The following is a 25858-nucleotide window of genomic DNA, read 5'->3' as shown; positions in this document are numbered from 1 at the left end:
GAATAAACCATGATCATTGGTCCAAATTATGAAACTTTCCAGGTTCAATGTGTTCATCTAAAAATAACAAAAGCAGTTGTATTTAGAAAAGTATGATAAAGCTACTGGGTTTTTAAACTGATTGACAGAGGTTCTCAAACTTTTTCAATTCATGGCACCCTTAGTATCTCCATAATTTTTCATAGTGCTCCTTGACCAAGAGAAATATCTTACAATTCTGTTTATTAAGTAGTTAGCTCTAACAACTCAATAAATATTTAACATCTTAACAACTGAGTAGCTATTTGAAAATACAATACTCATAAACTTAAAGAGAAATATTTATATTTCATTCTTAAATAACCACATTTACTAATGGGGTGTGTATGTCTGTTGGAAACTGCACAGCTTCTGAAACCTTGGAATCAGATCTGACACCACCACACTCATTTCCTGTTCCACACTGATTTTTCATATGGCTCTTGTTTTTGAAGACAGTAGCCACCAAACACCAGTTTCTCAGAGGTGTCACTGAAAAAGATGCAGCCCTATCTGATCATTCTAAGTTGAAACTTGGAACTAACTCGAGCAAACAGTTTGTGTGGTATCTGACAAATGTTGCTGTTTTTCCCTAAAAAATTAAAAAATGACCTGCAGCACCCCTGAGAATTCACTGTGATATCACAGGACTCCTTCGTGTTTAGTTTGGGAACAACAGACTTAAGGCTATTTCTGTTACTCATGGATTATTAACATGAGTATTCACATGGAATCTTAATAGGCATTGCCTTGTACATAGCACAAAAGATTATCAAAATATCTCTTGCAAAGATATCTTGCAAAATATCTCTGGCAGAATATCTCTTGCAAAGATATTTTCCCCATTTTATGGTAGATAAGAATGTCATTCTGCTTGAGTAGTGTTATTCATTCTTTCCACCAATATTTATTGAATTCCTACTAAGTGTGAGGCTTGCTTATTGTTACCCAGCTAAGTGACAGGTTTAAGCCTAGATGCAGTGTTTCCCCATTGCCACTTGGTACTTCTAAGGATGTATATCTAGGGAAGTACATAAAACTGAGTCTGTAAGAATATTATTAGGAAACTAATAATTAGTTGAGCTTTTTGGGGGAAAATAAGCCAAGGACAACAAAAGGACGTTTGAAGATAGAATGGCATTATGAATTACAGAGAGACCAAAACTACTGAGCTGCCTTTTGTTTTCAGTTTTCTTATAAAGAATCATCTTCCAGCTGGGCATGGTGACTGTTGCCTGTAATCCCAGCACTTTGGGAGGCTTAAATGGGTGGATTGCTTGAGTCCAGGAGTTCGAGACCAGCCTGGGCAACATGGTGAAACCCCATCTCTATAAACAATACAAAAATTAGCTGGGCATGGTGGCACATGTCTGTATTCCCAGCTACTTGGGAAACTGAGGTGGGAGGATCTCCTGAGCCTGGGGACATCAAGGCTGCGGTGAGCTGAGATCACGCCACTGCACTCCAGCCTGGGTGACAGAGTGAGACCTTGTCTCAAAGAAAAAAAAAAAAATGATCTTCCAAACGTCAAAAAGAGACCAAATGTGGTTAAAAGGGAAACAATACTCATAATAGGTAAGAAATAAAATAAAAGAGCTTCTGATTGTTTTAAATGAATTCCGGTACAGACAAGTCAAAGAATACTGATGGAAATTATACATGCCATATAGAAACCTCTATTAGTAATCTTTCAGGAATCATGGTCATTGAGAAATACGCCAGAAGACAGGAGATTATTCTTAAATAGGAAAAAGTTAGGCCCATTCGTAAGTTCTTAATGTCAATTCCTGAGTAAATTCTTGAATTGATGATTAAACAAATAGTATGTAAGCACTTGGGAAAGGAAGTAATGATTATTATGAGTCAGCTTAGATTCAATAAGAACAAGTCTTGCAGAACTAACCTCATTTTCTTTGATAGATGAAATGCATTTTTCTTTGACCTGTATTTTATATAAGTGCTTCATTATCTACTAATATCTTAGTTTAATCTTGTCATTCTACTAGCAAATATCTTGAGCATGTGTATACATGTCAGTGAATTGGTCTCATACTGTAAGCTTAAAGAGAATAGATAAGTTGCAATACAAGGTAACCCCAGCTAAACAGCACTTAAAAAGCACTGCTGCAATTAGGCACTGTGTTAGGTCCTGTAGATTAAAGGTTAAATAAAACTCAGTCCCTGTCTTTCAGTTGTCTGTAGCCTATTTAAGGGAGGATAGACAAAGATTAGTTTTCCTTTCCATCCATACAGTGCTGTGCAATAATTCTCAAGGACTTAACAGTCTATGTGGTAGACATTGTTGTATCTACCTAAAGTCAATCTCCCTTTGTTCTTCATCAACGGAAATCCTCTTTTGTTCATGTAGGAGCTGGCAAAGAATCAGAGGTATCTTTTTCCATAAAACCTAGGGAATGATTGGGCTAAGCCAACAGAACTCACACCTTTTTGGCAGTGATTGTTTTAGGAATGGGAAGGTGACTGTATTCTGGCCAAAGGGACTTAAGATAAAGATTGCTTTAGGCTTCTGAGAAATACATTCTTCCTAAAACAGAGAAGCTTAAAGAGAAATCCTTTGTGTCTTTTTCCTACTGTAATGCAGTTGTGTGAAGATGTAGTAGCTGAAGAAGTAGTGGTGATTTTGTGAATACAAAGCCAACAGAGTTCTGACATCACTGAACCTCTGAACCAATACTGGCAGCACCTTAACTCCAGATCTTTTATATTAAACACACACACCCCTATTGTTTAAGCCACTTTTAGTAAGGTATTCAGTTATTTCGAGCCAAAAATGACAAACTGATATCAGCAATATAAGTAACTACTGATTATGTTTTCTACTTACATTAGTATCTTTTAATAATATAAGATTTCAAAATGATTCTTCTAAAATACCATGATGAAAATCTAGGAAATGTGGTTACAACTATACCATAATTAATGACTATTACCCTTAATAAACTCTCAGGGTTTTATTGTTTTAATTAAGAAGCATTTATATATGGCATTTATAAAAACATTATTTATATGCTATTACATAGCAATTAATCATTTATGATCTTCAGGCTTTTGGTATGTTTCCTGTAAGATTTTAACAAGCAAGAATGTCTTAATTATATGCTAGCTATGATATGCAATCAAATTTTTTACTTTGTTATTTATATGTATTAAATAAAAATCTGCCCTAATCATTCTGTCATTCTCAAAATAGCTATTTTCATAATCTCTATCCCTACAAATAACCTTCAGAGAAAGAAAATTCTTTGGTCTCTGAAATAATTATAATGTTATAACCACATTTACATTGCTATAATATTGAGATTGAAATATGTTAACAAGCCATAGATAATATGTAATATGATATAATTACCTGGCTTGTGGCAGACCATAGCTGGTCCCTACTCCAACCCGAGGCAAGCTATAGACAACTTTTTTTACTGTTGCTTGATCAGGGAAATTAAACATAACTGAGGCTGTGGTAAGAAGAAAAAAAACAGAGTTTAGAAAACTGCAGGATAAGTTAGCCATCAATTTTACAAGTCATCTTCAAGTGCCTATCATGATTTATTTCTAAAGCTAATGAATCTTCACGAAAAATCAGCTTTCAGTATAACTTTATCCATGAGAAACCTAGGGCTAACATTTCAAACAAATTCATTCTTTTTTTATTTTTTAAAAAGAATTTTTGTTTGTTTAAGCTAGAGCACATCAGAAATACAGTAGGAAAAATCAAGACATTATCATACCATGTAAATGAATAACATGTAAATATGAGCACATTTTCTTTCAAAATATTTAAGGGGACTTACTTCGGTTTGCCATAAATACTTCCAAAGCAGTGTTTTGTAGAAGGTAACGTCTTGAAAATACAGCTCGTATCTCGCTGAACATCCATTTTCCGTGAAGTCCCTCAGTGTATGCAAGAACCTAAAATAAACAGTTTAAAGGGAAGTGTCAATCAATAAAATATGGATTTAAGATCTACTCTGACAGTAACTTAGTAAAAGTCAGAAAACTAGAAATGAATTCACTGTCTGTCACAATATTGTCAATAATTTGATACTGTGTATTTGCAAAATTTCTGTCTTTCTAAAGTGTCTTAGTTGGGTCTTGAGGAAAAGAAGGAGTAGAAAAACATATTCAAGGAGACTCTGTGACTTAAAACCGAAAATATATTATCACTTTTGGGTCTTGTATATAATTAATTGGACCAGGTGACCACCTGTGAGACATATATTGTTGGTTCTTTCCAATATCCTTTCTCCCCTTCCTTGCTTAATGGAAGCCCAGCTACCCGCAAAGTGTCCATATGGTCAACCCCAGGCAAAGGATCATGATTGGTTTAATCCAGGTGTCAGCAAACTTTTCTGTAAAAGGCCAGAGAGTAAATATATTTAGGCTTTGCAGGCTATATGGTCTCAGTTGCAACTACTCAGTTTTGCCACTGTAACATAAAGGGAGCCATAGACAATGTGTAAATAAAGGGGTATGGAGGTATTCCAACAAAATTTTATTTACAACAAGTATGAGCTGAACTTGGCCCCCAGGGCAGAGTTTGGCTGACCCATGGTCTAAGCCAGTCCTGACAATGTTATTCCCTGCTTCCCCAAATTCCCTTGTAACTTTCTGGAAGGACATTAGGCCAAGCACTGGTTAATGAGATCAAAACCAAAAGCAGTTGAGGATGTTTGAGAAAAGCTGATGAAATGAGTCATATATAGCTGGCATACCACTTTGCCCTTCCTGCTTGAATGGAGATGTGATAGCTGAAACTGTAGCAGCAATTGTGTAACTATGAGAGGAAGGCCAAGGTTGGCTCTAACACTGAGCTACTGAAACAATCACAGCAACCATCCATATCTGGACTTCTGGTTACCATGTATATAATCTATATTTGATTAAGCTACTGTCCTCAAATCTACAACAAGCACATTCCTTCCTGATACACCAACGTGTATTAACAATTCAGAGGGACTTTTCTACTTGCTGTGGTATATTCTACTGCACTTAACATTTGCTTTGGTGGAAATGAAAACAGTTACTGAGTTTTACATACATTATATTATTTTACATGCATTATATTCATATATACATTTGAAAACAAGTTATGAAGTTCCTTTTTACACTTCCTTTCTCTAGGAAATATACATAAAATATGTAAGTGTATAATCTTTTGGTCTTTATTTTTTGAAAATCCCATTTTGTAACCCTTAATTCAGTTTTTGTCTTTCTCTAGACATTGAAAGGTTTTCGGAGGCAGTCAGACGTCTATTTAAATCTGAAACATTTTGGAGCCATTCAGACTCCTACTTAACTCTTGGCTCTGCTATTTACCAACTACAGTATTTTGAAAAACAATTATTTAACTCCATCTGGTTTTTGTCATCTGAAAAACAGTGATAATGATACCTGGAAATGGTTAGTTTAAGCAGAGACAAAGAACATAAAGTACATGACCCTGGCTATTAAGTTCCATTGATGAATTTATGTCTCCTTGTTGTTGGGCATCAGGTGACAATTGGTTTTTGATTTCTAAATGCAAAACTTCTTCTTGTACATTTCACAAAAGGGTTATAGTGACTTGCCACAATTTATATTTATAGTTAGTTGACTATAATGGTTTCCATATTTGATTTTCATAGACCAGTATGATTTTTAAAAAGGAAAGGGATAGTGATACAGGATTCTCTTTTTTTTTGTCAAGTAGGAAACATTTTAAGACAAAACAGCCACAACAACAAAATTTATCTTCAACTATAATAATTATTTCACTAAGGTACTGAAAATATTATGGCCATTTGAAAACCCAAACAGTAAAGTGAATATAATATCAGAAAAAATGATAGATCTTCCCATGAAAGCTGTGTTGGCACCCTTACACCCATAGCATTATGTCAGAAAGATACCTGTATCTATATTTCTAGGTCCAGATATATTGATATCTCACATGTGTATACACACACAGAGTCATATTTTGACTTATTTTTTCCTTCTGCAGCTATGGTATAATGAAAATTTGACCAAGCATTTATTTCCATTAAGCATGTTATCAGTTTTTATGTTAGTCATAGCAAGCAGGTAGCTCCAAAAAGTATGTTAGTTGGACTCCTTCAGTGCACCATGTAAAACTGTATTTTATAAACTGTGCCAATTATTCATTTATGGCCTTCCATGTGCAAATTCACCCTTAATTGCTTGCTCTGTGAAAATGAACCTGTGTCCTTAAAATATTCTTCCTTTGCTACCTGTCATAGCATTAAACTTTGTCAGGAAAGGGCACTGAAGAGACCACACAGGAGGAAGGGTGTTTTTTCTTCTCTGTTCTGGTGTTCTCACTTGGCAGGCGCCTGTTCTCCAGCACTCGGCTCTGGGACGCATGATGCTCCCAGCACCCAGTGACCAGCAGTTTTCTCAGTACTTCCCTCACCCCGAGCCGTTCTGTAGCAGAGTGTTTCTGTTGGGACACCTCCCATAAATGGCTTCATCAATTCCCTTTTTTTTTCTTTTGAGACAGGGTTTCACTCTGTTACCCAGACTGGAGTGCAGTGGCGTGATCTTGGCTCACTGCAACCTCCACCTCCTGTGTTCAAGCGATTCTCCTGCTTCAGCCTCTCAAGTAGCTGGAATTACAGATGCGTGCCATTACCATCCGGCTAATTTTTGTATTTTTAGTAGAGATGGGGTTTCACCATGTTGGCCAGGCTGGTCTCGAACTCCTGATCTCAAATGATCCACCTGACTCGGCCTCCCAAAGTGCTGGGATTACAGGTGTGAGCCACCACGCCTGGCCAATATTCTTTAGAGTTATCTTTATTTCTTACTAGCCAGTCCCTTGTTACTCAATCTCCTGGCATAATTTATATGATAATTATATCACACTTTTCCTATCTAAATTGCACTCTGATTCCTCTCCCCTGACTGGATCCCAACTAATACACAAACTCAGTTTTCCTATCACCATTCTCTTAGCTACAGCCTGGGAGCATAATGGTCCTTAGGGACCCTCTGCAGCAAGAAAAAAGGAACCTAAGATCAGTAAAGCTTAAATGCAAAGAGGACAAGGAGAGATAACAAAATTAAAAGAAAATGATTTTGCTAGTAGCTTCTAAATGGCTTAGGAAGCAAATTCTGAAAGACAGATCCAAAGGTCCAAAGCTATTTTGAACAATGGCAACATCATTTAAATAAGTGTTCAGCCCTTACCAAAGGGGACATGGGAAGATAAATTATTTTTATATATGTTCTTATATGCTTTTCAAAAAACCTACCTAATTACTTTACAATAACCCATGTTATGTTTAAGCATCTGAAATCCTAAAAGGGCTGATGAAAGACAATGTTCTGAGCTAGCCATAATTCCCTGCTAGGAAAACCTGATAGAGCCTAGGGTCATTTTCTTTTCTTTTCTTTTTTTTATAGTAAACCACCTCCTGCTTTCCCTGCTTGTTACCTTCAAGACTGATCACGGAATAAGATGATCCTACAATTTCTTTATTTAAAAAGAGTTTCATTCCATAATACATTTTTATTTAAAAAAATTTTAGGCCGGGCACGGTGGCTCACGCCTGTAATCCCAGCACTTTGGGAGGTTGAGGTGGGTGGATCACAAGGTCAGGAGTTCGAGACCAGCCTGGCCAATATGGTGAAACCTCATCTCTACTAAAAATACAAAAAAAATTAGCCGGGCATGGTGGCACATGCCTGTAATCCCAGTTACTTGGGAGGCTGTGGCAGGAGAATTGCTTGAATCCGGGAGGCAGAGGTTGCAGTGAGCCGAGATCACGCCACTGCACTCCAGCCTGGGTGACAGAGCAAGACTCCGTCTCAAAAAAAAAAAAAAAATTAATAATAATTTTAGATCTACTCCTCTCAGCTGCCTTTTCTGACACACAATTTAAGAGTTATCATGTAACTCTCTCTCTTTTTTTTTTTTTTTTTTGAGATGGAGTCTCATTCTGTCAGCCATGCTGGAGTGCAACGATGCCATCTCCTCTCATGCAACCTCCACCTCCTGGGTTCGAGCGATTCTCCCACCTCAGCCTTCTGAGTAGCTGGAACTACAGGCGTGTGCCACCACAACCAGCTAATTTTTGTATTTTTAGTAGAGACAGGGTTTTGCCACATTGACCAGGCTGGTCTTGAATGCCTGACCTCAAGTGATCTGCCCACCTCAGCCTCCCAGTGTTGGGATTACAGGCGTGAGCCACAACACACAGCCTATCTTATCACTGTTTAATTCTGCACATGAAAATGATTAATTTTCTTATTTGTTTTTTGTCTGTCCCCTCCCTGTGACATCAAATAGGAGAACAGAACTCTCATCTATCCTATTTACTGTTCGATACACAGTGCCTAAAATAGTGTCTGGCATATATGTGCTCCATATATATTTGTTTGTTTAATAAATCACAATGGGAAACTGATAGAAATAGTACATATGGGGAAGGTTCTAAAGAAATTGTACAAAGTATGTGCATTTTGACTCCTTTGCTAAACCAGAAGAAGCTCTCTCCAATGTGGCCTTCAGACTTCTCATGTTTGTGTCCTAAAGTATAGTCCACCAAACAACCCTGCTGACTTTAATCAAGAACCAAAACAGTAATCTAAATACAGCTGGTTTCTCTTTTTTAGTAGTTTAATTTGCACTACCATGGAACTTTCGACTGGATTAGATCCCATTCTGAGAAGACACTACCTTTACAATGAAAGGATTCCTTGACTCCAGAGGAGTTATGGAAGGGCTTTAGGCTAAGCAATTTTGACTTGATATTATGGACTTACGCCTCTCACATGGGAAAATGTATACTAAGGTATGTCAAAGAATATCATTTGGAACCCCTTCTTGAGCATCAGTTTTATTTCTGGTAAGCAATTTAAAACAGTTTTGTAGTAAAATTAGCACAGGCTGGAAAATACTGCAAATACGAATGAATTGTTAAGATAAAACACTGGTACTCAGATATATGTGATTACTGTGGCTTCCTTGGACTGTACGCCAAGGCTCCATTACCCTGCTCTGCTCATAGGCACTGGGGAAGTGCTGAAGCTTAGCAGGAAGGTGGCAGAGTGAGATTTGAGGCACGGCGCTAGGGAGGCATGTGGAGGATAGAGTGGAATGCAGTGGGATGGGGGCAGAATGACTGGAGGGGATGCTGCTTCAGGCAAGTGATGAGTTAATCAATCTGTATAAATTTCATAAATGTAAAGGAATATCAATCACAGTCAGTTGAATACTGAGTTTATGGTACATTTCTATAAAAATCTGGGCATCAAGCCCAGGCCTGAAATATGGCCTGATACTATAAAATTGTCTTCTTTATTTATACCTTTACTGGTTACATAATTTTCTATAAGTTTAAGGACATTCTATAATAATTCCTTCAGTTTGCTTTTTATTATAGTCCAAGATATTTTTCTGTCATTTAAGTACTTTCATGTATACTTGAGGTTTGTGGTTTTGTTTTCTTTCTTAAGCCAAGCTTCCCATATCATCTAGCTTGTGCCTGCCTGTTTCTTCAAATTATTTAATATACAATGAAATCTAATCAACAAATACTATCCCATCCAGTTTCATTTTTGAGAACTGAATAAACATAATTTTTGATACATCATACGGATCATAAGCAAGAATATTAAAGCATCTTGACCCCAAATCTTATGGAACTTTGTGATTTTCTTAAGTGACCACTGAACTATACTGAGCTAACTGCTTAATACCCAAAAGAAGTGAAGGGAGAAAGTTCATGTCAGGCTCATACCCTGAAGTCTGCCCCATTCACTTATGAATTTTAGTTCACTTATGAACTAAAGTACATAGAAAGCACATAGAAACTAAGGTACATAGAAAGTAATACAATACAAATGTCACAGAAATCCCTTGTAAACCACCTACTCAAATATGTGCTTACCACATATTATCTGATGATCACGTTGAAAAATACAAGGCTGCTCTGCACTCATGTGTATCGGACATGTATATGTTGTCAGAAACATGTAAATGACTGTCAAATCACAGATGAAAAAAGTTTCATCTTTTTTTCTTTTTAAGGAAGCTAAATATTGTGCAACTTAAAAAAATACTTGTTTAGTGATAGCTTTGCTGATCTCAAATCATCTAATGCATATATTAGCACAAGTATTACAAATTTTTTTCTTTGAATACGAAAAAAATCTAAATTTTGTTTCCAGTTGAATTTCCTGTTACGAATTGTTGAAAATGCTGCAGAAGGCTGGGCAAACCCTTTTTAGAGTTCCTAAGGTTGTCGCGTTCAATCCACACTTGCAGCCTCAACAGTTTAATTAAAGGGCTTGTTGTGGTGCAATTTAAAGTTACAAATCCCTATTACTTTTATAATTTCATATAAATTTGGAATTTGTGGCAATGGCTCAGGATTACAGCAAATATATTCAAGAAGAATAGTTCAAAAGAAATTTCAGGTCCACACTCATAAGAGATCATCCATGCTCTTTTTAAACTGTCAGCTGAATGGAGAAGATTCCAAGGCCCTGAAGGAAAGTCGATCTACAAACTGGGAGAGGCTTGACTTCCAAAATGACCACCTGGAAGACCATGTCTGACTGATACCTGCTGTGTGGCACATGCAGTGAGGATGTGGGGAGCAGCTATGGAACACTCCCTTCCCACCTCTCACCACATGTCTTGGTGATGCTATTTCCCTACCAAAGAAATGGAGAAACATAAGATAGTACAGGTTCTCTTTCCCATCTCCAAAAAGGAGATGGGAAAAACACATTGCGTTCTCCCACTTAAAAAATAAAATAAAAAATGGTATTTCTCTATGGTGTATTGACTGGAGTATAAGATCTGTTGAGGGGTAGGAGCATCAAATTGGATGATTCAAAATACCTGATGGAGGCATTGGAAAGTGAATGTTCCCAGTGACTGGACTGAAAAAAAAATCCTTTTGCAAGTCAGATGTTTTCCCAATTCTTTACTTTCAAAGAGGAGAAGTTGGATCTAAATGGGCTGTCAATTGAGAGATAATTAAAAATAACTTCTGACAATAGATCCTTATGTGATTTTTAGCACACAACTTGGAAGGAGTAGAAAACATTGAATAACATTGTCTATAATACAACTTCGACATGCTATTTACTTATGTGAACAAGATTTTTCAACACCTCTATAAAAAAGAAAGTTATAAGTAGCTCTAATATTGATTCCTGTATTATTGTAGCAATAAATAATATTCATATGTGCATGTGTTAACTATTCATCCCATTAAGAGATGAATTTCTAATATAATTTCATTTTTTATGCTTAATTATTTTTCAAAGTTCACAATATATTTATGCTGTTGTATGATTGTATGCTAATAATATTTGTAACAATTTATTTCAGAATAAAAAATTTAAATACTTAGAATGTTATGGTCTTAGGAACCTAAAAAACTAAAGCTTTAATCAGTAAGTATATACACTTTTTGCAGAGTAGTATAACATAGTGATCAAAAAAGACTCACAAGCACAAATATTTTAGATTAGGTAAATTTGGGGTAAGGAATTGAAAGGAAGTATGAGTTCAAAGAGAGAAATTATATAAAATGTTCATTTGAAAAAAGAGCTTATTTGTACATCTTAAAACAGATGATAATAGTAATCAATCACTATTCTACCTATTTTATTCTACTGGATATATCTGAAAAGTAATATAACAATTTTATTTTAAAATAGTAATATTTAGAACATACTGGATATCACGTCTTTTTAAAATATTTAAAATTATGGAAAATTGTAACTGTTAAACATGTGCAATGTGGTATAGAGCTTTATAAAATTCTTTTATAATAAAATTGGTGAAAAAAAGTTAGAGAACAACTGCTATAGACCACTCCTACACAATAAAGAAATCTTCAAATATCTGGTAGAAGCGTTTCACTTTAGCCTTTTATTCAATTAATAATGAATACTATCATCAAAATAAAATTGTCAAGGGCAGGCACTATAGTCAGTAAAATGTAATATGGACCCAAAAGATTGATCACAGAACCAAGTCACTCCATAAAACTTACATGGAAAAGAATTAATCCTGATGAAAACAATTCAGTAATATAAAACTGAAAACGGGAAAAATTGGAAATGGCTTAACTGTGAGGCAAACAAAAATGATCAAGAAATGAAGCTGGAAAAATGAAGCTTTCCAGAAAATACATCCTCAATGAAAATTAAACAATGTTGCTATAATGGCTGTGTTTAGGAATGTTATTATATGCCATTATAAACACAGCCATTATTGGTACATGGGCATATGGGTATGCGGTGGGCGGGGGGGTGTCAAAACATCCTACAATTGGGGGAAATATAGGCAGCCCATCCGCAGAGAACTTTTGATTTAATAATCTTGATTTTTTTTTCTCTAATTCATCAATTTATGGACCTGCTTACCTTAGACTTAAGGCTTCCCCTGGGTCTGCCTCTCTTACTAGCTGTGAGACCTCAGGCAAGTTCATTGATTTTTGATGTTTTGGTTTTCTTATCTAAAGATGGGGAAAAATAATGGTACCTAACTTCATGGGGTCATTGTGCGATTGAATGAGATATTAATAGCTCTTTTAAAAAAATGCTCAGCACAGTGCCTGGCACACAGGAAATGCTTAACAAATGTCAGCCTACTACTGCAATTACTCCCTACCTTTTTGTGCATGTGTACAGACACAAACACATACACACACACACACACACACACACACCCATGCAGACCTCTGGTTCTAATCTTTGTTGATGACATCACCAAAACAGATGTAGAAAATCTGGACCACAGCACATAGCCTTTTACTGGACTAAAAGCCACATTTATTGTTTCTTTAGTGGTAGTTTGTATCCTAGACATTATTGGAATCATAGTACTTAACTCTTAACTACGAAGCCCAACTATTTGGGACACCAGCTACCAGTCTCACTATAAGCAGTGATAAACTGCAAGAAGGCTTCCTATTTTATAAACAGCCCATAATTAGGTCAGCTCTTTTCTACCAAGTGTCCTCATGGTTTATCAATTTTATTTTTCTTCAGTTCCTTTAATTTAACAAATATTTATCAGCTGACCATTATGAACCAATGGTGAACAGGAGAAGCAGAGTCCCTGATCTCTAGGAGTTCATAGTTTGGTGGAAAATCACAAATAATGGGAAAAGGCAGGGGAGTGGGGAAAAAGGAAGTACCAAGCAGAAGGAACAACACATATGTAAACATGTATGTAAAGATACATAAACACAGTGCTGGGGGTGGGGGGGCAACGGACCCAGACTGTGTGTGCATATATTGTAAGAAGCAGAGAGGTGAAAAATAAAATTAGAACAACAAAGGGTGAGTGGGTAGCAGGATGTGGGGCGAGATCTCATAACTCACATTAGAGTTTGGACTCTGGTCTGAGAATAATGGAGAGCTGCTGTAAGATTTTTAACAAAGAAAGAAGTGAGACAATGAAACTGGCACTTTAGAAATCACTGCTGTGGCTGCAAGGTAGACGCTATTTGGACTAGAGAAGTGCAACACTGTTTCAAATCTATGTGAATGGTATTTTATATTCATTAGTAAAGAACCAGGAACTACTCAAAAGAGCATTATTTGTATTTCTCCAATAGCATCTCTTACATTGTGGCAGGTCCTTTTAAATTGATCTATCTTATTATATACATCCCCTAAAAAATGGACTTAATGAGGATAGAGACTGAGTTGTACTCTATTTTTGTATTCCTTATAGAACTTGCACAGAGAAGGAACTCAATTTTTGTTGAGTAAAATATTTTAAAATTTAATTTACAAACAAACTGAGTTGCAGCTGGAGTCCTCTGTGTCTACTTCATCTTCAAACACGTACTCTCAAATCATGGTAAAACTCTCAAAATTAAAAATGATACTGGCACAGTTGCTTCATTTTTGTCCTACTCATGAATGTTCTTGTGTAAATATTGTATCTTTGGCTATGTTTCCTCATTTTCTCAAATTTGGCATAGTCCAAAATCTTTTATTTTTCTCTCTGTTATTATTTTACAAAGGGATGAGGTGGGGAGACCAGAACTCTATACTACTGAAAATAAACGAATTTCTAGTTTCCAGTATTTATTTTCATTTCTATACTGAATACATTAACTTCTCTATGTATTATTCTGCATATTGCTAATTTTTTAAACTAGTTATATTTATATGTCTTCTCTCTATAGACTTATTTATTTTCTTCTGTTTCAGATCATTTGGAGTTCTGGGTTAGAGGTTTTTGTTTTAACTAATTTGGTAATAGGGTCTGATTTTACAAATATTATAAATTGTCAAGACAAATTATTTTCTCTTTTTAAAAGTATTTCATATTAAAATTTTAGATACGGCCAGAATGAAACAAGATTACAGGGTAGAGTTGCAGTAATGATTGTAGCAATAGTAAAATATGACTTAATTAAAAACATTTTTTTCTCTAGTTAATATTTCTTTATGTTAACCTGAAGAAAACTGCATGTATTACAAATACTAGTGCACTTTTTTTTTTTGAGACGGAGTCTTGCTCTGTCGCCCAGGCTGGACTGCAGTGGCGCGATCTCGGCTCACTGCAAGCTCCGCCTCCCGGGTTCACGCCATTCTCCTGCCTCAGCCTCCGGAGTAGCTGGGACTACAGGCGCCTGCCACCACGCCCGGCTAATTTTTTGTATTTTTAGTAGAGACGGGGTTTCACCGTGTTAGCCAGGATGGCTCGATCTCCTGACCTCGTGATCCGCCCGCCTCGGCCTCCCTAAGTGCTGGGATTACAGGCGTGAGCCACCCCGCCCGGCCCTAGTGCTCTTTTAAATTTTAATCCATTATAGCTTCAAACATTTTTTAAAAATTTGCATCCTAATGTCATGAAAATCAAAATCATAGTACAATTTATGTATATGAAACATATATACTATGGTACATAGTAGGTATTTAAAAAGTGGCAAATGTTATTATTAATAGTAGTATAAAATCCCCTATTTAGCCACAATGTGCATTCTTCCTAGCTCTTAAATTCTAACCATCCTGAACACTTCTCTGCTCCCCAGTGTGCCATGTTCTGTCACACTTTTGTGCCCCTGCAAATGATATTTCTTCTGATTGGCAGATCCCTTCTGATTTTGTTCTTCTGATTAACTTCTACTAATGATTAAGCTAGGAGACCCTGCTGCTCCCACTGGGAACCCTGTACCCACCTTTTTATAATGCTTACCAAACTATAATTGTTGGTTGACTTCTTGGTGTCTCCCACTAACCTATTGACTCACTGAGGGCAGGAATTCTGTATGTCTCTGCATTCTTCATACTTAGCACAGAGCCTAGCACATGGCAGTAATTTAACACACTAATGAATTATGAATACTTTTCTTGATTTTTATTTAATAAGAAACATATGCAAAAGAATTATTAATCTACATGGTCTATAATGATTAAAACCAGCCATATTAAAACATTCCAGAGTGATTCCCAATTTGTTATGGACTAGATGGAACATGGGTGACACCCTCTTCTGAAAAGTTCCTTTGTACCATGTTTATTACCAATTATGCCACCACCCTGGATTGAACCACGATGAGTACTAATATTAAAAGTACACCTTGAGCATCTCTAATCTGGGAACACAAAATCCAAAATGTTCAAAAATGAGAAACTTTTTGAGTGCTAACATGAGGCCACAGGTAGAAAATTCCACATCCCACCTCACGTGACAGGTCACAGTCATAACGCAGGTATGTGACGCACTGTTTATTCAGTGTTCTCACGGGGGTTACTGTACAACCTCCTACCTTCTAATCAAAACCCAGCATGGTAGGTAGAAACTGAAAGCCCGCATTGACTGTTGTTGCTGCTGTTTAACAGCTGATCCAGGTATTCTGTGATGCTACTGTGCCGCTTAGTTATACTGAACACATTGTTTTTACACGGTGTTAATAGTGTGTCATTTTTTTTACTGTTATGTACTTATGTATGAATAAGTGTAAGAAAATGATTGCTTATCAGTAGCATATAAATTCAGTGTCAAGAATGATAATGATGCCAAATAACCACAGACTGTCCACATGGGTGGCTGAGGTAGTGACACCTTTGCTTTCTGATAGTTCAATGCACAAACTTTGTTTCATGCACAAAAGTATTTAAAATATATTGTATACAATTACCTCAGGCTACATGTATAAGGTATATATGAAACACAAACAAATTTCATTTTCAGACCTGGATCCCATCCCCAGGATGTCTCATTATATATATCCAAAATGTGAAAAAATTCAAAATTTGAAACACTTCTCATCCCAAGCATTTGCGACAAGGGATACTCCACCTGCGGTTATCTAAGTAGGGTAGCTACAGTCTGTGGTTGTTAAAACCATCAGAGCCATGCTATCATGAATTTGGCTGGCTGGTCCAATCAGAGGATCTCTCTTAATGATTTGAATTCAAGATATTCAGAGACGGCCTGAAGAGGACAGTGGGAAGAAGCTAGAACACAGCGAGAAAGCAGTCAACAGAAATCATAAGGCAGCAGGAGTTCTGAGGAAGCAGAGCCAACAACAAAAGAGATGGGATGGGGTTAGTGGTGCACACAACAGGTCTCCTGCTCCAGAAGAATCAGGTTCCACTTTGCCCTTGAGGTCAAGCCACACTGGCCTTTGTTCAGTCCCTTGTTACCTACCATGTTGTTTCCTGTCACAGAGCCAATGCACATATTCTTCCCTCTCTGGAAATATCTTCCCTCCCCTATTTGCCAAGTTCACTTCTACTCATCTTCAAGGTCTCTTTTTGCTTCTATTTTTGCCACTGACCTCCCTAGCTAGGTAAAATCACCCTATCTTACGCTCTCATAGCACCTATGAGACAAGTTCTCTTCACAGCACTTACCGCAAATGTAATTTTGCAAATTCATTGTATAATTTCATTTTTAATGTAATCTCCTCCACTAGACTATAAGCTTTTTGACCTTTTTTTTTCTTCTCATTACTGTATCTCTATTACTTACCACAATGCCTGGTATGTTGTCGAAACTCAGTAAAAAATCTGTTGAATGATTGAATTAAAGGGTATATATAGAGTCTGATTTCTGATTTTGTTCTTCTGATTAACTTCTATTAATGATTAAGCTAGGAGACCCTGTATATATACAGGGTCTATATATAGTTATTCTCTAGTAGCAGAAGTATAAACAGAGTAATTGGTGCTATGTCAGTGGGTGTCTATGATTGAGGGAGACAGAAAAAAAGTGGTTTATTGGAGCTGAAAAAAATTCCAGTTTTTCAGAAGGCCTGATCAAAATTTACCATTTGTATTTTATTATGCTTTCTTAAAAGAAACTCTATAGTAGACACTACTGCTTACTTACTCGGAAACCATTCCACTCCTCCTATTCCAACCCTATCCCCCTGCCCCATTTCCCTGATTGACACAACTCCAATCATGTTCAGGTATTGACTTCTCTTACATCACTTCCAAGCCAGGACACACTGACCCCCTGGCCAGTTCCAGGGGTATATCAGATTTAGAAAAGTTTCCACATGCTGTGAGGGAGCCAATGGAAGAGATGCTCTCTCATTCCTTTGAATATTTCTGAGCTTATGTTGATTTTTTGAAGTGTTGGAGCCACATTGCTATCAGCGTAAGAATTAGGACAAACCAAGGATCACTGAGTAAAGACAGGCAATGCACCTGGGTTTTTGACAGCATCCACGACTAGCTGAATCAACCTTGGAGACCACCAGAATTCAGGACTGACTGTCTATCTATCTATCTATCTATCTATCTATCTATCTATCTATCTATCTATCATCTATCTATTTTTTACGAAGCCAGTTTACAGTGTCTGTTATTTGCAGCTGACAATTTTCTAATATAAAGTGTTATTATCAGATGTTACTTTCATGTCTGTGTTCTTTGAAGAAGGAAAAAAACATGACCAATACACACACATATATAGGAACTCTCTGTATTAGCTGTTCAATTTTCTGTAAACTTAAACTGTTCTAAAAAAGTAAAGTCTATTGAAATAAAAAAAAAATATGCAGATATCAAACATTTCCACACTTTATGTTCTAGAATAACTTCTCCTCCTTGTCTACCTGGTAAATTTCTATGATGTATTAAAAACTTACTGCTCAAAAAAGCATTTATTCAAAAGATATTTACCATTTATCAAGTATCTGCCAGGTAGGTAGTAGGCTCATCAGGGACCAGAAAGAAAAGATGAATGTGAATTATTTTTCAGGTTTTAAAGACTTTTCTTTTTCAGTGACAATTAGCAACTGAAAGCTATCATAAAATATGGGTTCAGGGTTTGTGAAGCATATTTTCACTTGAAAACCCAAGTGCCCCTGGGTATTCACAGGTGCATGCTTGGGGCTCATGAGAATTTATTTTTCTTTCTCTTAAAGCTACAGCTCCCTCAGCATCACTGTCTCCTGAAGAGAAGTGGTAGAATGAAACATAACCTAATGCAGGGAAACGTGCATTTTGGAAGTCCTTTTGATTGGGTCTATTTTACTGTGTATCTACCTAAGGCAGTATGAATGTTACCCTTGCCACATTCCCTCATCCTACCAGTATGTAGCCATAAGTATGTACTTTACTAGCACTTAGTTTTGTAGACTAAAGTAATTTTTTATATATCTGTATGCCATGCTGTAGTGGAAAGAACTTGGACTTGGAGGATGACACACAGACTCTAAAGTTTGTATAACTTCAGGCAAGTTTCCCAATACACTTGTGACAGTTTCCCTTATATAAAATGGGACAAATTACATCTACTTTGCAGGGTTGCTGTGAGTATTAAATGAAATAACACAGCAAGTATCAAGTGGAGAGGTTAGCAGAAAGGCTGTGCTACATAGATGTGTTGAACAAATGAATTCACGATCCTCCCCTACCCAGACCTTAGTGAACCCTCAGTCAGGAGTGATGGGAGCAGTCTCTGCCTTGACCTCAGGCCAGATCCTTTTCAGTGTACTTTATTCTCTGCTCCAGTCTCTGGTTCTGTGTGTCACATTGCTCCAATCAGCTCTGATTATTTCCTGGAATTTGTTCTTATATACCACTTACTAAACGGTTTTGCGTGTTCTGTCTTCTGCATTTGAAGTTTAACATAAAAAACAAAACAAAACAAAAAACACCTTAAAACACCTTCATGCTTCAACTACACAATGCACCTACTGAATTTCCCATGGTGTTTTTGCTTCTGCCGCCAGTTTTCTACATTAGAGGAAAATTAGCTCTTCAAGAAATGCAACTCAGTTTAACTGTAAATAGCCCAGTAAATGGCCCTTGCTGGCAAATGAGTACCTTTCACAAATATCTATAATTGGGTAAAAAGAGGATTTACAGATTACCCGACTTGCAGGCAATGAAAACAGTATTTCCAGGGTTAAATATAACCAAAAAGTTTCTTCTGCATTTCTGGAATGCCCCAGGATTATTTTTTTCTCTTCTGCTGAGTTTTTATTCTTTTTTTGTAAAGCTATTTGAAGCAAAATACTAGTTTGCTGAAAATTTGCCTTTTATTTGTTTCATTTGAATATCATGAGCAAGTTCTCTGATCCTAGGCAAAGCCTGTTGGCATAACACATAATTTGTTCATCAAAAAAAATTCAGTCAGCATGTACTAGGATCCAGATATTGTGCTAGGTGATGGGACACATTGTGAACAAGACAGAGACGGCCCCTCCTTTCATGGAGCCCAGCTTTTCTATTTGTGTCTTTATCTGTAAGATTGATAGGATGATTCTATTTTACTGGGTTGTTGAAAGAATTAAATGAGCTACGGTATGTAAAGTTCTTATCTCAGGTGTTTCCACTCTAAGTACAGAGGTCACGTGTCTACAGGCAAGAGGCTGTCCAGAGCACTCACTGCAGAAAGGATGAACTGGAATGGGGATTTTAACTTAGCCCTCAATAGATGGCAGCTCTAACGAGGAATGTGATGCCATTGAGAGCACTGGAGGAAGGTGGTTATAAGATTAAAACTGCATTTGCAAAGAGCACTCTGGAAGCAGTATGGAGAATGACTTGGAATGAGGCTAAACTAGAAATCTGAATGAAGCCAGTAGGAAGTAGAGGAAGTCTGACTTAAGAGAGTTGCAGCAGGTAGGACGAGGGAAGGAAGAGCAGACAGTTCTGAGACAGATAGGGCTAGAGTGTTTTGTTTTGTGCTGAGGTAAAGGTATGAAAGGAGTCTCAAGGGTTTCTGGCTCCAGTGGCTAGGGGTTTTCTGCCATTTCCTAGGTTTAGGATTACTGGCAGATTTACGAGTATTATGAAAAAGATAAGAAGTTCAGTCCAGACTTTAGATATGGCAATCACTCTGTTTGTTATCACTCACATAAACATGAACTTCCACAAAGAAAATGTGTTACCAATAAAAATGATTAACCTATCTACACCTGACGACTTTAAAGGAATGATAACCAGTGAATAAAATATAAATTAAAATATCTAGTGTTATTAAAGCTTTGCTCTCCACTGATAACATAAATAAACCTAATATTATTTTCTCCATATATAGAGGTTATTTCTGTGTTTCAGTCAAAACCCCACCTTAATGTGGAATGTTTTCCCTGGTGCTCAGTATAGTGTGTGGCACATAGCAAGTACTCAATGAATGCAGCTGCCTGGAGTGCCAGTGTATGCTTCTCCAATATGCATGTTTAGTAAATAAATAAAAATATATACTAGAGACATCCACATTGGCTAACTAATTTATAAAGGATGCAGCCCTTCTGGTTTAGAATTTTATGTAGCAAATAGAGTGTTAATATATTTAGCTAATTGTATTATAAGTAATGAGCTAGAATTTGAGGTAACAGGGCAGTTGATTTATGCTAGAGCAGAAAAATTCTTCTTGGGTATGCAGGTAAATTAAAAAAAATTCTTATCCTCAGAACAAATGACACTAATATTTAGGAGGAAATTCCATTGAGGAATGAGAAATTAACTTAGGTTGGGAGCAGGGAGAAAGGGACATACCTATATGTGCATATAATTTTCATTATACGTATTATAAATTTTTATGTTAACTAATATGGAAAAATAACATGCATGAGACAAACCATACTATTTATCAATAATCCCCTCCCACAGACATTGAGAGGGTAACATTTTCCTTTTAAAAAAGCTCAAATAGATAAATCACAGAAAATAGTAAAAATGGCTTTCCTTGACTGAAAACATGCTTAAATTGATTCATTGTTGGAGAAAGAACATTATATGAAAATGCTATATTTTTAATCTATCAGATTGGTCAAAATCCAAAAGTTTGCTAATACTGAGCTTAGTGTGAGAAAAACAAGTTCTCACTACATTGCTAGTGGGTGCACAAATAATAAAACATATCAAGAAAATTTTGGCAGCATCTATCAAAATTTTATTTGTATATACCCTTTGACTTGATGATTTTATTTCTATGAATTTATGCTGTGAATATACTCCTAGAAAAGCAAGATGAAATATGTACCAGATCACTCACTGCAACATTGTTTATAATAAGCTATGCACATGAATATTTAGAATTAGAAAAAAAAAAACTCAACAAATTACTAGTGCCTTAGAAATTAGGTTCTATTCTTCTGAGATCTTTTAAGGCAACTAAGTAAACTGAAACCACTGTACCATTATCAGCAACTCCCATCATCCCCAAGGCCTGAAGAGTAAGGGGCCCTGGCTGAAGATTCATTAGCTTTACAGTCAATCTACTTCTGGTACTAGAAGTATCTAGAATGATGCATAGACTCAAACTAATTTCTAATTATTGTCATATTTTACTTCACTTCTAAATACGTGTTTTTCTTTAAGGTGCCAATATAGATCAGAAATGTCAAGTATGTCACAAATAGATAATTTCCTTAAGTTTATCATACCTGTAACACAGCTTTTTGACTGCACAATCAAAGTATTTAGTACTTAATTATAATTAACATTGTGATTTGATGTCATTTTTATTATTACTAGCATATTTAATGCATGTTCAACATTATATTTCAAAATATTTAAAAGGCTCTTTGAATACATATGGAAAAATACCCCTTTTCCTCTCCATTAAAAAAAATAAAGGGTTAATGGTTTCTCTATTAAGGATAGATGTATCTGTATTCAGCTGCTCTGAACCAGCTTTCCCTGAAAGGTACTTTTCATGTGATGAGGAAAAGGTATTTTAATGCATTTTGAAATAAAAATTGTAGCCACTAATAAATGACCATGAATCTAAGCATTAAAATGAAATTCAATGACAAATCGAAGCTAAATACAAATTACACTTCCTTCAACTTTTTAGCTCCAAAATAGGGTCTTACAAAGCAGCATTAAAAAAGAAAGTTTAATATATAATAGCTGACAATTTCAAGCTAATCCCTACTCTACTTTCTATGTCTTTTATGAGCCGCCAAAGCAAAGTCCAACAGACAGCATAAGATGAATCTCAGGTCCAGTACAAGCTTTTCAAGCCTAATCAAATGGGTGTAAAAACATATATAAAAAGATGAAAGTGCTTTGCTTTTACATATGGCAAAATAAATCAGTGAAAAGCTGAAAAAAGAAGTGAGATGTTCCATAGGGGCAGGTTAAGTCTGATGCTAATGCTTACTTAAAATGGTGACAGTCTGGAGTAGGGAAGCCTTGCTGGGCTGCTTTAATTTCTCCCTGGAATAGCTCTCTCCCAACCTTCTGCAGCACATCAAAGTCTCTGGAGCTCAATTAAAATTGGATTATATTGAAATGCTCTATCTATGGGAACTGTGTGCTCACTAACACTTTTCTCTCAGTAATACTCCAGATGACAGTTGCCCATCCCAATTTAAACAGTTGTCATAGAGACGGGGAACTAAAGCGGTGAAAGCTAACAATACAAAGGAAAGGTAAGGGCTAGGATTTCTATGAATGAGGAATTTGATTTTTTTTCAGCAACACTACTTATTACACCAATGACAAAGCATATGAGATACAAACATTATTATATTTTATATCTTTACATGTGAAAGGAAATATAGCTAACAGCAACACTAAGTTTATTTAGACAAATATGGTCAGATATGTTCTATTTGGGCATGTTCTATCTACTAAAAATTAAGATAAAATGTTTCTCTTAATGGAAAGCAGCTATCAGCAACTATGATAGTAGGAAGACTACGGCAAGTCTCTAAGGCACAGATGTCAATAGCTACTTTTTAATTACAGGTGCAACCCAGAATAATAATTTCTTGGCTGAAGATTTTTTTTTTCTTTCCAATTCTGCAGTTCTAAAAGTTTGAATTTGGGGTTGAGAATGATAAATCATGACTCTGTAGAAACGTATGTTTCAAATGCACTCCATTTTTGGCAAATCGTTAGTCTTAAAGGGGCCCTATCGTTGACAAAGAAGCATATTTCTAAATCTGATTTTTGAATTTATTTCTGGTTTTAATTAGCAAGTATTCTACAGTCTTCCGTAATTTCTCTTTCTGACGTCGAAGCCTATGAACACAGGCAGAAAACTCTGTCAGCTTCCTAAAAGCTCAAAAATGAAGACAGCTTAAATTTCTGGCAGTTCTAAAGAGCAGTGTATTTGACAGTGTAGACTGTTAGTAATGATCCTATGTTTTCATGTAGATGGCATGTTTCTGGCACTATAAAAACTCTTAACCTTTCTTGTAATTGGCTTATCACAAGTCCCAAGATTGTTTTTCCTCCATTGTGCAGATCACCATGGAAATAGATTAAGTATTGCTATTTTATGAAGTATTACACTATTGTTTCTTTTAAGCCCTCACTGACGGTGGTTCTTTTTCTCTTGGGAAGACTATGTTAGGGTTTTGAAGCAGCAACAAGGCAGAGAGCACAAAGTGCAGGCCAAAGGGGAAGGAAACAAAAATGTGTCAGAAAATCTAAAAACTGCACAGATCAAAATTTGTCAAAACAAGGCCCTGGTTTAAACCAACAAGAAGGGCCCCTACAGCTTGGGCTTTGACAAAGCACAGACTTTTTATTTATTTATTTATTTTTAGCCCAGCTGTAGAAAACACCATCTAATGAACCTGTCTGGGGCGGCTGTCCCCATCCTGTCAGGCATGTCAGGAAATGACAAGCACTGGGGACAGGCCGCCGCCAGTCATAGACAGGCCTGCCAGCTGGAGGGTTCAGCCCCAATCTAATCACACCACCAGAAAATAACTTTCACGCTTGCAGCTTGACAGGATGGACTTGAGGAAAAAAAATTAGGATTGGAAACAATGCTTTTTGTTTCAATTACATATTATTTTTACACAGTAATTAAAAAGAACCTACTAACACACACAATCCATGTTACTTCAGATTAATGCAACCAAGTGTAAATGTCATCATTACAGAAAAACAGATACAAAGCTTACTTTGATACTATGAACACAGAGTAAAGAAACATAGACCAGCTCCATCTCTATCCAAACAGAAGCCACATCACATTGGAAATTTAATATTGTTTTCAATTCAGCTTATTGATATTTGAATTCCTTATCTTCAAAAACAATCCTCTTGTAAAGATTACTGGGTAGCAGTAGTGCTAATTTTATTTCCCATATTCTGAGGACAAATATGTGTAAAGAGAATAATGGTACGAGTATTTTCACATGGCAATAACAAATTTTCTGCCTTTTGTGATGCTGGGAAAAATGTACCATTATAAATAAATACAATCCACTGAGGACATGACAGCTTGGGCCCTGTCTATACAACTTGACACGAGGGACTAAAGAGTGAAAGGTTGTAATAAAAACCACATTCTAATGAAATAACTTCTCTGAATCAGATGGTTATTTCAGCATCATATAGATATGTCACAGTATGACTCTGTTCTATTTACATGTCTTTCAAAGTAAAGTTATATGTAATATGCATAGGTTGATTGTTTACTATATGCCCACATATAAAACGGTAATTATATAATAAAATGTACTTTCTACTACACTTTAGTGTTTTTCACTAACATTTTCCATAGGGTAACTACTGGCATTGGCACTGAAACCAAAAGAGCCAAACACAATGCTCCATGTGTATAAGTGTACACAAGTGCATAGTGTACTTAAAGTGCTATTCATTTTGATTTCTAAAAATAGACTCCCACTCACACTTACTTTAAAAGTCATAAATCATGAAATTTGATAGTGGATTGAATATTAATATATTTGCAATACATTCCTGAAAATGTCACTACTGAAAATATGAAGTTAGCATCTAATAACTGCCACTTACTAGCCTGGTTACTTTGGTCAATTATTTAACCTGTCTGAGCCTGTGTCCTCATCTATAAAATGGTGAAAATCATGTCTGCCTCAAAGGGTTATTGTGAATCAGAGAGTGGGTGTAGGGTACTTAGCACAATTCCTAGAACATAGTAAGTACATGTTTAACAAAGTTATTTACTATCATTATTTCACATAAAGGAATCCAAAGAAGGGTAAACAACTCAAAATTAGATTTACCCTCTATAAAATAATACCATACTCACTTTGAATAGCATATGGGGCTGGATACTGCATCTACTGTATGAAGAATAAGTCTTTAATCACATTGAAATCACAATCAGCAAACAGAATCCAGTAACCACCCTTGCTCCCTAGAAAAAGACCATGAGTTCCTTAATGAACATAAGAAGATATGACTTAGTTTTTCTCTCTTAAGATAATGGAGGTGAAGTGGGAATGCATTTAAAATTTCATGTTTTCTTATATAAAATATGTATTTCTAGTGTATAATGATTTTGAGCCTTAATGTATAATTTTGTCATTAGTCTGCTCAGTACTGCTTTGCTACTGCATTATTTAATTCATTTCAGGCATGTAAAAGCAAGAAGAGCTGTGGCCTACTGACCCCAATTTTCACTTAAAGAAAC

General features: G+C 36.1%; 1 protein-coding gene across 3 annotated transcripts in view; it reads right to left on the bottom strand.

Moving 5' to 3' along the window:
• Positions 1–25858, bottom strand: part of NBEA (neurobeachin) — a 707824-nt gene that overhangs the window by 116464 nt on the left and 565502 nt on the right. For all 3 annotated transcript variants that reach the window (XM_008952234.4, XM_008952238.4, XM_063595707.1), the window contains exons 41-42: positions 3828–3945; positions 3389–3491 (exon numbers count right to left, since the gene is read on the bottom strand). In XM_008952234.4, coding sequence (XP_008950482.4) covers positions 3389–3491; positions 3828–3945 — 221 coding nt within the window. The remainder of the gene's footprint in view (positions 1–3388; positions 3492–3827; positions 3946–25858) is intronic.

This window comes from Pan paniscus, chromosome 14 (genome assembly GCF_029289425.2).
Source record: "Pan paniscus chromosome 14, NHGRI_mPanPan1-v2.0_pri, whole genome shotgun sequence".
NCBI lineage: Eukaryota > Metazoa > Chordata > Mammalia > Primates > Hominidae > Pan > Pan paniscus.
This window is presented reverse-complemented; position numbering and strand designations above follow the sequence as displayed.